The 15,343-nt window shown below is 43.5% G+C and overlaps 1 protein-coding gene across 2 annotated transcripts in view; it reads left to right on the forward strand.

Moving 5' to 3' along the window:
- LOC119744510 overlaps positions 1-9,043 on the forward strand; it is a 43,778-nt gene extending 34,735 nt beyond the window's left edge. Inside the window, exons 4-6 of one of the 2 annotated variants that reach the window (XM_038220457.1) lie at positions 3,337-4,006; positions 4,275-5,495; positions 5,818-9,043. In XM_038220457.1, the coding sequence (XP_038076385.1) occupies positions 3,337-4,006; positions 4,275-5,495; positions 5,818-8,603 (4,677 nt within the window). In that variant the 3' untranslated portion in view covers positions 8,604-9,043. The remainder of the gene's footprint in view (positions 1-3,336; positions 4,007-4,274; positions 5,496-5,817) is intronic. The other variant, XM_038220458.1, reaches the window with a different exon arrangement.
- The last annotated feature ends 6,300 nt before the right edge of the window (positions 9,044-15,343 follow it).

A 15,343-nucleotide genomic window follows, 5' to 3' on the forward strand; every position in this document is an offset into this window, starting at 1 on the left:
TTGCGGTGAACAAATCGAAAGAAATATTTCTTTCAGCGTGCATGTGTAAGATTGGTTTTGCGCCCCTCTTGGGCACTGTTACTCGGACTACTACCAGTTTCGATTCACTAGACCAATGAACTTGTGGCTAAAAGCCTAATAAATCTCTGAGTGTTCTTCAAGAAAAGTTGTAAATCTTATCAGATTGAAGTACTTCCAGTTGCAATAAAGTAAAGAGTCAAAATCCATTGCACCCATTCAGTAAATTAGCCTCCATCTGCACACATTGGGGGTTCTATTACTTAAAGTACTGCATGCTGGGTTGATTATGAGTGACTGTCCAAGTAATATGGGGTCGTTGAAATGCTTGGAGAAATCAAAGGTGATTGGTTTATGGGGCCGGTGTCCTGGACTTGGTTAGCCATAAAGCTTAAAAAAAAAAGTTGGAGACCTTAGTAAGAACCCTGGCAATTTTTCTTATTTCTTAGCTTGTAAGTACTGGTACTTACAAATGTACTCAAAGGTTGTGCAGATTTCTTGCACAAGTGCCGGTATTGTAGACCAATTACTTGTAATAGCTCTTCTACATACCGTACATGTACGGTACTTTGTAGGTAGCATCAATAAAGTTCTTCCTTAAGAAAAAATAGTTGCTACATGTAATGTACACACATACTGAAATTTGTATCCTTGTGGAGACATTTCTTTGTTCGCGTGTAGTAAAGTTTTCGAATTTGAAAGTGAAGTTTCAAAATGCTCTTATTTTAACCACAATTAATTTCCTTGGCTAAAATTTGGACTTAATATATCCCTTTTCTAAAACTCTTCCATTTGGGACAGATCAACCCACCTTGGAAATTCCTAGTTTTTTTTAGTTCAATCCATATCTATTTCGTGAAAACCTTGTGGAGACTCATTCATCTATAGAAATTGCCCTGTGGAGACGTATACAATCTTTTGTTCCCTATTGACACACGTCTCCAGAGGGCACGGTGTATCAGATCATACGTATACATGTTCATGTACATGTACCGGGTAGTTGTAGGATACCAGCTCCCACAGTAGGAATTGCCTTGTTCCTACCAAGTTATGAAATGACCCCACTTTCTTAAACCATCTCTTAACATCATTACATGTTATTCTTCTTAATCCGCATATCCCAGATCTTGAAAATTTGTGTCCATGTGTTCTTATTAAGCTTCTTTTTTTTTTTTTTATAAAACTCACCCGTCCCCCAACCTTTTCTTAAAAATACTGACACTGTGCATGTGGCTAACCCAAGTTTGTCTTTCATCTTTTTTCCCCTTTTCAAAAACTCGCATGTTTCCATGGCGATGTTTCATCATACCTGTCTGTTCATCGCACACGAAACTTGTTGGTTTCTTTTGATGGTATGTATGTGTTTTATTCGGAGAATGCCTTGCTTGTTAGGACAGCCGTTTGTAGACGCCAACAAAAAAATGCAGAAAACTGTAATTTAATTGTTCTATTATCACAGTAAACTAAAGAAAAAAGTAAAGTCCCCATTCGTTCTGTTTGAACAGTGGATATCGATTAAATTTTGCCAGCCAAGTGAAGCCATGTATTTGTGTGGAGGCTTTGAAGCGTTTTTGATTTGCTCGCTGTCCCAAGCAAACTTTGCTTGGGAAATGGCATAAAGGTGATTTCTTTAACCCTACCCCCTGGGCCTTTTTGCTAGGATGCATCCCCAATCATTCAAAATCATCCACTGCCTCCATGTCAAACATTTGGATACAGCTTCAATCCTCCAAAATCATCCGTTATTTGTTAAATTTGTTCATTGGAGGGGTGACCACTGCTTCGAGTCCTGCAAAATCCTCAAACATTCATTGTGTATATTGAGGCTGCGCGGATTGTATCCAGAAGTATACATGATTTCAAGTACCGTACATGTATAATCTGGGCCTTGAAATGTATGCATGGCAAGCAGTTCACAAGGTACAGCCTATAACCTTGACACAGTGCATCCTCCAAAATCAACTGCACACTATTGCCTTAAAGCCTCAATCCTTTGAAATTTCTCTCTTAATTATGCAAAGAGGATTTTGGAGGAGATAGGAAGGCTATATTCTGGGGCCAATTTCATAGAGCTGCTTAAGCACAAAATTTGCTTAAGCACAAAAACGTTTTGCTTAATAAAATCTGGTTACCGGCCAAAACTCCATGCGATTGTTATGCTAAGTAAACAACCGCTAAATACCAGTCACAAGCAATGTACATCTCATGGAGTTTTGGCCGGTAACCTAATTTTACTGAGCAATGTTTTTTCGTGCTTAACCAAATTTTCTGCTTAAGTAGCTCTATGAAATTGGGCATTACAATGCATCCTCCAAAATCAACTGCACACTTTTGCCTTAAAGCCTCAATCCTTTGAAATTTCTCTCTCAATTATGCAAAGAGGATTTTGGAGGATATAGGAAGGTTATATTCTGGTTAAAGAAGCCACACAGTGCAAAGAACACTGCTGTACTGCGTGACAAGAAGTGTTTATAAATTATAGGGCGAAAAAAGTTGCCCTAGCCCTGTGGCACCCAAATCAGAACCATGAAATTGAGATGACCAGGGGCACTCCTTTGACCCAGCACTGATCTTGTGTTGACAAGCCTCAGACCAGCACCTCTGGTAGCAAATTCATGGGTGACGTCGGTCGCTAGTGGTTACTGGTTGTTTTGCGTTTTTCCCCCTCTCGCACACTTCTCTTGAAATGACTTTTATTTGCTGCAAAATGGAAATGTCAGTGGTTTGCATGACCAAGGGCTGTTTAGACAATGGAGGGTATAGAGCAGTTGAAGAAAATCAGTGTGAAATGGATTGTTGCCGATTTCAGCTTTTTCGGTGTGGAATCGGGCTTGCAAAAATAAAAATGTTTGCTTTTCCACGCAATTGTGCCCATTTGTGAAAGTTCTTTCTTTTTCTTATGTCCAATGCAACCAAATTCACATATTTCTTTTTAACAAGTCTGCCTTTCATGGTATTGCTTATCAATTTTTGTGTACCAATCGACCAATTTTGAAAAACATCGCGTGTGCCACAGTCCACATTAGTTGCTTTGTATCTTGTCATGAAAAAAAAGTCTATATGAAATCTATTTCTATATTGTGCACCTTGTGGCATATATTCACGTGTCATCTGTCAACTGTTGATTTGTCAAGTATTATTCATTGCTAATGTTTCTAACCACTAACTTTTTCATTAATACATTGAGTGAAAGTGTTGTCTTCTTTGGATACTTTTTTTACTTGACTTAAGATATCACATGCTTATTTGCCATTTCAGTGGAAACAAATGTAATATATTACAAATTATAAAAACCACTTTTACTTTCTTTTTCTTCAGCCTACTGTCTATGATTCCAACGAGCAGAGAAGACGTAAACCCCTCCTCCCTTACACCAAGCTCCCAGCACGCCCCCGGTCAGAGGGCGATCTCTTGGACGATTATGTCCCTCCGAACCGAGGTACCCTCCCGACCCCGGAAGAGGTCATGCGTCGGAACGTCACCCAGTCCATGGTCATTAACGTTGACACGTCAGGCACAGGCTTTGAGCGGATGCAGACCTTTCGCCGGTCCCTCACCTCCATGGGACGGAAACTGGAGAAGGCGAAGAAGAAGCGATGGAGGAGGACCATCTCGGGAATCCCCGATGAGGTCCAGGCAGAGCTCCAGACAGAGTCTGCCGGGGAAGGGGATGGCAGGTCCACGGACCAGGAGAATGACGTGGATATCCTTAAGACCATGAGCCTGGACCGTCGGGCCTTCCGGCAGGTCAAACCGGTTGAGTCTCCGGCAGCAGGCCTTGCAGTGGTCACCCCGATCAGGACGCGACGCCGGCCCAGGTCACTGCGTCTGCCCGGACCCCTCGTCTTCCCTGGTCTCCAACAGTGGAGGGAGAATCATCACCAGTCCAAGCAGGATAAGAAGCAGGAAGCCAAGGCTGGTGGCAGGGATAGGCACTCGGTGGCATTGCCTGTTCAAACCAATGTCCCTACTCCAAGTCCAAGCCAAGGTAATTTCAGGTTCCTCGGGATTTAATCATTTGAGTGGAGCATGGCTTGCACAGCAGTAGTCAACAAATCTTTAGTTGTTTTCTGTCGTGAAACATTTGGCCCAAAGTTAAAAAAACCTGTCTAGCATGGTTGTTACACCAGTGGCTATTATTGGATGCTGTAAAAGCCAGGATTAAAATCATTTTACTGATTTTATTGTCTATAAAGTATACCTTGCATATAAATTTAAATTCCGAAAATAAAAAATTCCATTTTTTCCCCCTGCAGGTTACTCCTCATGCTCTGATGACAAGGCCTGGCCTGGACCAGCCCACAGACGCCCCCAATCTCTAGCTTTACCTCCTGGTACAGCCCCTCAATCTCAAGCCCCCCTGTTACCGCTGTCCCCTGCCCAACCATCCAACAAAAAACTCTATGTGACCTCCAACAGAACTGTGCCCAATGCATTCATTCCAACCAAGTCAGTTACGATGACGATCAACATGCGAAAACCTGCGGCAGGAAGTGGGGATGCCCCAGACGGCCTCCCGCTAAATGAACTCCAGGCACGCCTCCCCTCCACAAAGGTCAAATTACGGAACACTAAACCAACAGCCAAAAGGGAGGAACGGCAGTCCAGTTCTGGTAACTGGAGTGGAACAGACAGTGCAAGGACGTCCATGAACTCTGACATCGGGAATTCTCTGAACTACGACTTCTCGAGCTCCAACACAACATCCCCTTCAGACTCTGCTGTGTCCCTGTCCAGTGAGAACATATCGTTTCCCAAGTTTAATGGGGGCTTGAAGGGTCTGGACCGCAAGCACAGCCGAGGAAAATCGGACCGTCCGGGTAATCACACTTATGCCTCCACGGGAGAATCCAGCAGTGAATCGTCGACCCCTACCAACAGTCCTAATGTTGTCCACAGCGGTTTCACGCACATGGACACGGACTCCTGGTTGCAGAGTGTAGGAGCAGCGACTGTTCGGAGAATGCCCCCAGAAGCTGGGAACGTTGCCCCTGCCAGGAAGTCCCCCAAAGGGCAGTGTGAGGTCATCTTCACCTCAGACACACTCTCTGATTCCTCCTCTTCATCAGAGAACCCAGCCAGCTCCTCGGCCATGTCTGACAACAGCAGCATAGACCTGGAGGTCTACCTTGCTGACGTCAACAGTGACTTTGTTGACTCTGACAGCACCTCAGGTCACTCTGTGGATCACGAGGGATACTGGACGTCCATGCACTCGGACTGTGGCCTTCCAAGTCGTCGCATCAAGAAGCGCAAATCAAGTCTCACCAAGGAGCCTGTACCAATAAACCTAAAAAATGAACCTCCATTTGTTCAGCCTAAACCCAAAAGGACCTCATTGGCCGTTGCTGCACCTGTGGTGCCAGTATCAACCAATCAGAAGAAGAGACCACCCCCTCCGCCAATTCGAATAAATTCTGTTTCTTTGGATCACTCACTCGGCACCCGGCAAAAGGACAGAACTCAAATTGAAGTGGGTAGGTATAAAAATGCAGGAATTTTGTACCCAATTAGTGAGATATTATTAAGTGAGTTACTCGTAGTTAGTGAGTTACTTGAAATAGCTGCACAGCAGACTAGTCCATAAATAGATATTGTGCAACTTTTACCTTGGAAGGACAACCACCGTTCCCTAGCAGACAAGTTTCTTCTGAAACCAAGATACTAGATGGGAACATGAATTGAAAATTGTCAGTTTCAGAATCTGTGGTGTTGAAGTATCGATACTCGTTTATAAAGGAAGATGTATTTGTTGTCATATTTTTTCATTAATTATAAGTTGTTGTGTTTTATCTCCAGGAGGGCGTAAATCCTTGAGTCTATTGCTACCATCATCCCATCAAGATGATGACCGTAGCATCTCACCATCCTCCCTCACGGACACTGCCTCAGAGGCCAGCACCATCGGCAGTGACACAACTACCACCCCCACACTGACCCCTGTTCAGACTCCCACGGACCCGGCCATGTACAAGCTGTGCTTTGGTGGTAGCTCTAAATCCCTGGAGAGCTTGGACAGTCAGTTGAGCGGCTCCCAGGGAACTCAACCCTGTAGGGTTGATGCCTGGACCACGGAGGTATCTAAGGGCTTCGCAGGTAATCAACAGGCTGCTACCTCCTCAGGAGCTGTCGTTAGTGTGTCAAACGTCACTGTGAGCACTTCTACCTCAATGGCTCCCTTTCAGGAACAAGCTTCAGTGGCAAAGTTCAGACCTCAGGTCATCCAACCCTCCAGCTCAGTCCTTCCCAGAGTGTCACAGGCTCAGCCTCTGAGTTTGCCCCAGCCGACTGTCACCCAGGATTCCCCCACCCATGAGGGCAAAATCAAGATGCTGAACGCACGCGACAAGTTCTTTGGAATTTCACGAGCTGAGAGTACTGTCAACCATGGCATTGCCAGTGATGCAACAAAGGGGGTCACAAACTCTGAAGAGCAAAGTTTACAGGACGAGGCTTTGGAGAACGAGGAGATAGTGTCTCCCATTGGTGTGTACCCTGAGAATTACAACACTTTGAAGCGGAGGCCAAAACATGAAACAGACGCTTTGAAGAAATCAGCTGGAAAGCAGAATCAAGAGAGCAGTAAAACTGTTTCTGAAGACATGCCAGTTTCCAAGGGATTCTTTTCTGATGAACTATCAGAGGCTAGTACACCTGAAGGAATTACAGTAGCTTCGCAGGCTAAGAAAGGAATGGATACCCTTCAACGCAAACGTTTCCAGGACTATGTCAGCAGCGTTCAAAACCAGGCACCCCAGAACTATAACTCTATCAACAGCCTGAAAGAATCAGCGTCTGGGAATGGGACTCAGGCTCTGACTCGGGAGCAGAGGGAAGAGATTTTGAACATGTTGCGGAGAACCAAGAACAACAAAGTGGCAAGCTCTCCAACATTGCCGGAACCAAGCAGCAAGAAATTTGAGGATCCTCCCAAACACGAATTGGGAAGAATTCATGAGAATGTGGCAGTCCAGGAGCAGGTGCATAATCGCGATGAGGAATCAGGCGGGAAGGCATCATTCAGGAGTACCTATCACGTCAGTGTGGAGTCTGAGAACCTGGACCCAGACCTTGCTATCATACGAGCAGCTGAGCAGATGGAACAACAGTTGCTGCAAAAGAGGCAAAGAGCCAATGCACCCTCTCCAGTACAGACACAGGGCGACAACATCTGGGTGCCGAATGCCCAACCTTTCAGCAGGAACAGCATAGCCTACCGTTCAATGTATGACTCGGACATGTGTGGCAATTCGTTCAGCCATGTCCCTTCCATGGACATGGATGACTCCTACGTCTATGATCCCAACCTAAGACCAAAGAGCTCCATCCTCAAGGTGAGGAAGCAAGGAGATGCGTCCCTCAACGAGACCAAATCCAATGGGACGAAGCATCTGTTCACGCCATCTGGCAGACATGGTCAAACCATGAGCCCAACAGACTCGGTGAGTTCCCTGAACTCAATACGAAGCATCACATTCTCTGATATGGTAGATGTTGAGCATACACCTGTCAAGATATGCCTCTTGTCTGGAAAGCCGCAAACTCCCATGGATGATTTCAAAATGCTTCTTCAGCAACAATCGAATTCCCGCAAGGGTCAATCAGCATGCTCTGCTCTCAATGTGCAGCCGAAATCACAGAGACCATCCAACAATGCAGAGCTGCTTTACTCTGGAATTAGGACAGGTACCATCCAGGAAGAAGGTGCCAAAGCACAGGAGAGTAGCCCAGACAGCAGGAAAATTGTAACAATGAAGGATTTGAGGTCGGCCATGGCTAACCCACGGACTAACTCAAGAACAGGAGATCTTGGTCTTCCCTATGAGGAATTGCAAACTCAGAACAGACAGAGGAGCCCGAAGAACAGTCCCTCCCCAAGTCCAAATGGCACTCTGAACAGAGAAGACAAAGGGGTCAAATTTGATTTTGAACAGCCGCAATATGTGGCTTCAAATGCAACTGCTGGAAATAGTGTGGATACTGGAAGAGGTACGAGCCTTCCAAATGGGAATGTGACTGATGCTGACAAAAGCAGGCAATTGTTGAAAACAGGAGCAAGCAACCAGGGAAACTCAAGACACCCGAATGAACAAAAAAGTAACAAAACTGTGTCGAAAAGTCCTTCAGGATCCGATGCTCAGCAGACATCCAGTAAAGTCAGTGCTATCAAACCCAAGTCTAAGTCCACTACTCCAGGTAACAAAAGTCAAGACAGTTTGCCAAAACAGGCACAAAGTGCCAAGAGTCCGCCGGACCTAATCTCGAGAATCCTGCCTCGCATGACAGAGTCTGCCTCGGACTCCATCCTGTCCCGCAAGGACCTGATGGATGAGATACGGCAGCGGGGCACTCGGCGAGACTCCCGTCAGGAGGCCGTGTCCGAGCTGGAGACTCAGCAGCTGCAGCGCAAGCTGAGTGCCTCCTCCATGCCCACCCTGATGACAAGCAGCACTGCCCAGCCCTCCAGACGCAGCAAGGGGCTGGGCTCCTTACTGGATAGTATGAAGACTGCCCTCAAGAGCATGGCAGTGGCTAGTCCCGCTGGGGAAGGGGAGCACGAGAACGACAGCGGTGCCTGGGAGTAGACTACCAGGTTTGGCTAAGCAAAGCAGGATATGTAAGGTCTGGATGATATAGCTCTTAAGAGCGCTACATACATTGTACATGTACATCTTGGAATTTTTTTTAGCATCATTTCCCCTGCAAAAGTGGATCATCCGCATTATTTGTCAGTGATGTTAATGCATTTCAGTTGACACAGTGACTCACGTACTGCACCTGCTGTTGAAAATCATGGTTTGGAGCTCCCATGGAGAAGCAGGTCATGTCTTAGTGATTTTTCTCGTTTATTTATCATTATTAACCAAAACGGTAACGACAATTTCATGAAGTAGACCTACTTGTATAAGTTCTCGTACAGCTTTTGTTTGTACATGTACATGCATTAACAGTACTGTCTTTAAAGTATTCTACATGTGTATACAGTGGCATTGCCTGGACTAAATCAGTACTGAGAGAATTTTTTGCCAGATGATGTCATTTTGGTATCATTTTTTTTCTCTCCTTTTTTTTTTCTTTTTCCTTTTTCTTTTAAATATATTTGGATATAGTCGGGGATACAGTTACACATCTTGAGTGATTTTTTTTTTCTTTATTCATTCTGGTATGTATTTTCTTTGTAACTGGTCCAATTTAAAGACAGTCATTTGTTGATATTGTGTCATGTTATATTAAGGTCAAAGCGGATAGTCAAACAGCAGTGGTACTTGAGCAGGCAGCGAGCCAGTTACGTGTACACATTGTATTCAATGCGGTCAGTGCATTAAGAAGTGTGAAAAACTAACAAGGCCATAGTCTGTGTCAACATGGGGAAAAAGCTACTGGCATTTTCAGCGCTGTAGCCCTACACATACATTTAGGCTGTTTCGTCAACAATAACGTGTCTACTGTTTCATCCACAATTTGAAATGTATTGATTTATTAGCTGTCCATATTCGTTCTGGTATTTTGTCCTGGCGTAGATAAATATTGCAAAAATCAATAGCACTCCGCACTAATGATGCAATTTTGCTCCGCGCTGTACGCGCAACCCCGCATGTCAGACAAACTTTCGAACAATCACACGCGCACATGCATGCAGACCTGGCCGCATGCATTCGCATAGAAACGCTGCTGCAAGCATGCGTGTAATCTTCATGCGAGAAGTTTGTACAGCATGCTTGTCTGAGATTCGGGTACTTGCTTCTATTTTTAACATTAGTGCGGAGTGCTATTGTTTGTGTGTGTGCAAAGCCAGGTCAGCTTGAGGGCAATTCCACGGTTACTCACGTTACATTTTTGATGTACTTTTGAGTTTCCTTGGGCTGTAATTACCTTACCGAAAAGGTTTGATAACTGTTATCCCCATGGTAGATAGAGTAGACCTAGACCTACCTAAGCACCAAAGATGACATCCAGAAAAACGTGTTATGTACGATAAACAAGATGCACAAAATCGGTTACTCGCGTTACGAAAATGTAACGTGAGTAACCGTGGAATTGCCCTTATGTAGATGTACCGGTAGATACAGAAATAAATCTGAATGGAAAGCTCTAATTAGGACCAGTGTGTTCAGGACAAACATTGCACATATTAGGCCAAAAAAAAAAAAATGTCGGTCTCTGGTCAGCGCGCGCGTCGATTTAAATCATGCACGTCGATCTTTTTTTTTTCCAAAATGTTCCGCGGCAGCTCCAACAGCGCCCTCTATTTCCGCACCTCAATTTTTTTTACCAAAGAGCACCAAGGAATGGGAAATTGCACCAAGGCAAATGATTGAAAGCACCAAGGCAAATTATGGAGGACACCAATGTACATGAGGACACCAAAAAAACAAAATAGTACCCACCTTGTCTGTACAATCCAAGCTTGAAGAAAAAAAAAAAAAGCAAAAAAAAAAAAAAAAAGCCGCATGGCCGCGTCAATTCCAGATCTTTGGTCTGACCAGAGACCAAATTTTTTTTTTTTTGGCCTTAGCCCCATTCACAGATGTGAGTATACCTGCAATGTAGTCGCACTTTTATGTTACATGTACATGTACATGTACAATGTACCTACATATGCATATTTGCAGATTTTACTGCCTGCCAATTTTTTTAAACTGAGGGTTCATTGAACATCGTGCATGCCCTTGCAAATGAACAGCATTTGTCTGTGTACTTCACACAACACTGGCGTACCATCTAAGTGCCATCTGATATGAGCATGCATGCATCTGCTTCATGGTACAGTGCAGTATGCAATATGCATAGGCCATGCTCTCTGCTAAATCCACAATATGGTTTGCCAGCAAAAAAAAAAGTTTTATGCAAAGTTGTATGCATGCAAAAATGAATAGCTCTAAATGTAGATAAACAAATGTGATAAGTCAACGCCTTTTATAGTTTTTTTAAAGAGATGCCAACCTTTTGTGAATTTTAGAAATACAATCTTTTAGGTCGGTGATTCCTTCCTTGCAAGTACTCTACAAGAAGTAGAATCTTTTATTCAAAGTGCCTTCAGGTGTTGGCTTAAAATTGTAGAATTTCGCCAGGCGAAATCGCTGCCAGGATTTGTATTTCGAGCCAAAGTATCGTATGTCAGTGTTTGGTCATGTTCGTTTTGTCATTAAGCCACAGGTGTTTGCAACCAGTCTGCGAGCTGCAGTTTTTTTCTCCGTCTTGTGTAACTCTGACAATACGCTATATTTAGCCACTGTAACCGATACTTGTAAGTCTAGCCGGGAACGGTTGCCAGCACTGCTCCAATTGCAGTGTGCAGTGGTCTTTTTTTCACACAATACTGACAGTTGCATGGAGGACATGTCAGTGTCTATTTCTTTGATTGACAGTCTCCGCTCTCTCTCCCCCCCCCCCCCCCCCAAGATTTGCCAAGCAGCTGTCCTTGTCTGTAGATTTCTTGTTGGGTTACCTGGGGGATGAGAGTGGCAGGGGGAGCTACGAGACAGCACAAGACATGTTCTCAAGTTTGATAATATTGACAAAATAAGCCTGATGGGTGTTTGGAGAGGAATCTGAGGTGCCAATGTTGTTTTTCCGTAGGGGAGGGCTGCCATTTCATGTTTGTTTTCATCACATTGTTGTTCATGTATGGACAAAAAAATGATGTATGGACAAAAAAAATGCTCTAAAGTTCAGAAAGAATTGTTCAACCACTGCATCTGTGACGTGCATACGTAGAGATGCAAAAGTTAAGTGTTACTCATACTCATACTCGAGTTCATTTTTTCCATACTCGTACTCTAACTCGTACTCATGAAAATGTACAAGTACTCGTACTTGTGAGAAGAAAAATTCAATGTTCTTGTACTCGTTCTCATGGAAAAGTACTCGTACTTTTACTCGTACTCATGAAAAAGTACTCTACTACAACACTGCCATAAGACCCACTGAGCACGTACAAGCGTTCACGAAACTTGACCCATCTAGCCTGCTGACATATCTGTCATCCCTTATCACTTTGTCTCATTTTTCCCAAAACTCCATTCCTGTCACCATCTATTTCTATATCTGTCCAGTCCTCTGATGCCTTATATCTTTGTTTCTTAACCAATGTGACTGCGCTTCACACCAAATCTATCTGCGGTCAGTAGTATGTGTGTGTTTTTTTCCCCCCTGTTGGTCCCCCAAGACGTATCATGAATTCAGCTGTGGGCCCCACGGCGCCAGACGACACGTTGGCTGCAAATGAGAGTCCTTTTTTTCGAGAGATAGGCAAATTTCTCCGAGAGAGAAAGAGTTAAAGAGAAAGGAAGGGGGTGGTATTCCCATGAATAATGTGCATTTGCAAGAGTTCTTCAGATCGCGCTGTGAAGACCCACACAGATTTCCTTTTAAAAATTCAGCGTTTTTATAAGAATCCTCTTAGAGTCATGGTGAATGCAGCATTGTCGTCCCGGCTCTTACAGCAAGGTTGCTGGGGACATGCTGGAATGAAAACATAAGATTCTTGGAGAAAAACAGTAGACATGGTTTGGTTTTAACTAATGTAAGCTGAACTGGAGTCTTGAGAGTGATGTTTTATTTTCACGGGCTGTGGCTTTTAGACCTTATTTTTCTCAGTATTTCACCAGGAGTGGAATAAAAATAGAAAAACCACCTTTTAAGAGGAAACTTGCAGACAATATCAACATTTTACTCTAAAGTGTATGTTCGTAGTTGAAGTTTTTTTTTTTTTTTTTTTTGCATTCCTTGCCAGAGAACTGAATTTGTAGTGCACTACTAGGGGTCTTTGAGAAGAAAATACCCCCAATCCAAACAGCAAAATAACCTGTAGCCTATACACACCGAATCTGTTTGTTTTGCCTTTTCCTGTTTGTCCCCCCTCAGAATTTGAACATGCGGAAAGAAACCTCCCCCACTAACAGTTTTGCGATAATCTTTCATCTGTTGGCGGGGGAATTCTGTCCCGCCGTTGAATTTGATCTGAAATATTGACGACTAAGGCCAGAGAGTCAGACGCCTTAGGTGTCGTCCCAGCTTCTATTGCACTGATAGGCTCAGCAGGGGACCCAACAAGGGAATTCTGACTACTCAGAAAATAAAAAAAATACATGTACAAACAAACAAAAAATGTTTTGAAATTGAGCTGTGAACTTTGAACCTTGAAATGGCTGCGTACAATTCATGTGCGATTGCTTAACTGAAAACCTGGGGCAAGTAGTTCTTTTTTGTAGAGGGGGCATGTCATGTATTTTCATAATTTCTCGAGAGAATTAGAAGGAAATTTGTGCATTTATAGCTGTTGGAATATATAAGATTTCTTTCGCCGTCTGGTTTTTCTTTTTTTTGGGGGGACATATATATCCCCTAAATGTACATTTGAACTCCTAAAAAATGAGACAAATTTGGTCAAATTAATTTTTCTAGAACTTGGCCAGATCAGCAGCTTGTAGAGTCGGCCCCTATAGCCTAATGCGATGTCGTCCCCGCTCGTCACGCCATGCTTGATGTGAATTTGCGGGGGACTCGTTGAGGCAGAAACGATTTTTTTTTAAAACAAAAATAGTCTCATTGATCCGTTCTTTAGGTTCTGATCTCTGTCCCAGGTTTCTGTATATGTAGTGTTGTTCACCTTTTAGTACGGCAGATAGGTGATGGGATTTGTGCCTTTCATGGTACGGGCTTGGACAAATCTGTGATGGCTGTATAGTCAAATATCTTTCTCATGACGTACGCTGACTGTATGCCAAATGCCACGCTTGTATCATCAAAGGCACAATTCCCCTAAATATTTCCCTATCTGCCCAACTACTTGAGTAGGTTTAAAGGGAATATACAACATTTGCAAACATCGAAAAACAAAACTACCAAATTTTTACGAAATACCTTTCTAGGATGTTGGTAAATGACAGTCTGAAGCATCCTGTAAAATTATGGCACCTGGTGTGAAGTCATTTTCAAGAAAAGTGGTATTTTTGTATAAATTTCCAACAGTGGTCGGCCGACCACCGTTGGAAAAAGCTAACTATTTTTCAACTTCTGCTCCAAATTTACCTTTTTTTTTCAGTCCAAATTTTGTTTGCTATTGGGAACATGTTCATGAACGGGCGCAGGCCAGCTAGAGTGGTTCCCTCATCTTACAATTTTCCGGCATCTATAAATTGATCCATTTCATCTTTAGTGGAGTCAGGGAACTAGACTACTTGAACAGTTTTTTTTTTTTTTTGGTTTGTCCAGCATTTTCGAACACAAAACTTCAAACATGTCAGTGTAACAATATTTGATCTATTATACTAACCCCTTAAATAGTTCATTTCCGAAAATTACAGCAAAAGCCAATAATGTACATTCCCTTTAAGTACAAAAAATGTACTTTACACATAAAAGCCATGTCTTTTAATTGGTGACTTTTGGCAGTTTGCATCATGATATGCTCGGAAGGGCCCGCGATCTGAAACAGGGTTTAAAAGGAAGGTTGTTTTTGTCCGAGTTTATTTAGGGTGCTGTTGCAATCTTCCTCAGTGCATATTAGAACAACCCCGGCAGCCTGTTGCCTCTATTGATTGGGCCAATCCATCATTGTAAGTGAGTAGCCTAGAAATAGAGAGTTCCACCTTGTATTAGCACACAAGCCTTTTTTTTTCCCTTGGGTTTTTTTGTTTTTTGTTTGCCATCCTCCAATCCAGCACAATCTCGTCTCATTTCCTGCGTGTCTTTCTTGCCTCGTTTTCCCCTCTATCTGTCTTGATTTGTTTTCCAATTCCGTTCTAGTTGTGCCGTTCCCGTTTTCTCCATCACTCATCTGTCCCTTTTTTCCTTCTCCTGTCTCTCCCCCCCCCCCCCCCCCACACTCTCTTCATCCATTCCTAATTTCATCTCTCGGTCCACCGCCACCTATTCTCTTATTCAAATTTATCCAAGTCGCAGGCCAAAAGGGGTTATTTTTAGCGATAATTGATTTTGTCAGCAGCAGTGGTGGTGGTTGTGTTTTTTTTTTTGGAGGGGAGCAAGTCATGAATGTGCATGAAGTTCCTCTGAAACTGATACGGGTGCAAATAACAATGCATGGTGTATCATGGCAGTCCTTCCCCCCTCGTGTTCTGCTTGAAGCTAATGTCTTCATAGAAGCGTTACCCCGGGTCATTGTGTCATATTAGCCAGTCCACGGACCACCTCGGATCTCCTAGTGTAAAGGGCGCAAGCTCCAATTTCTGACATGTACTGCTGAACGCTCTCCAAATGAAATAACAGCATTCAGCAATTGTGACTTGAAAAAGAAAAATGCTCACACCCACGGTAATTCAATTAGCAGATTTCCGATACCATAGGGCAAGCATGATTTCCC

The sequence above is a fragment of the Patiria miniata genome, unplaced genomic scaffold (assembly GCF_015706575.1).
Source record: "Patiria miniata isolate m_02_andy unplaced genomic scaffold, ASM1570657v1 HiC_scaffold_7, whole genome shotgun sequence".
Classification (NCBI taxonomy): Eukaryota; Metazoa; Echinodermata; class Asteroidea; order Valvatida; family Asterinidae; genus Patiria; species Patiria miniata.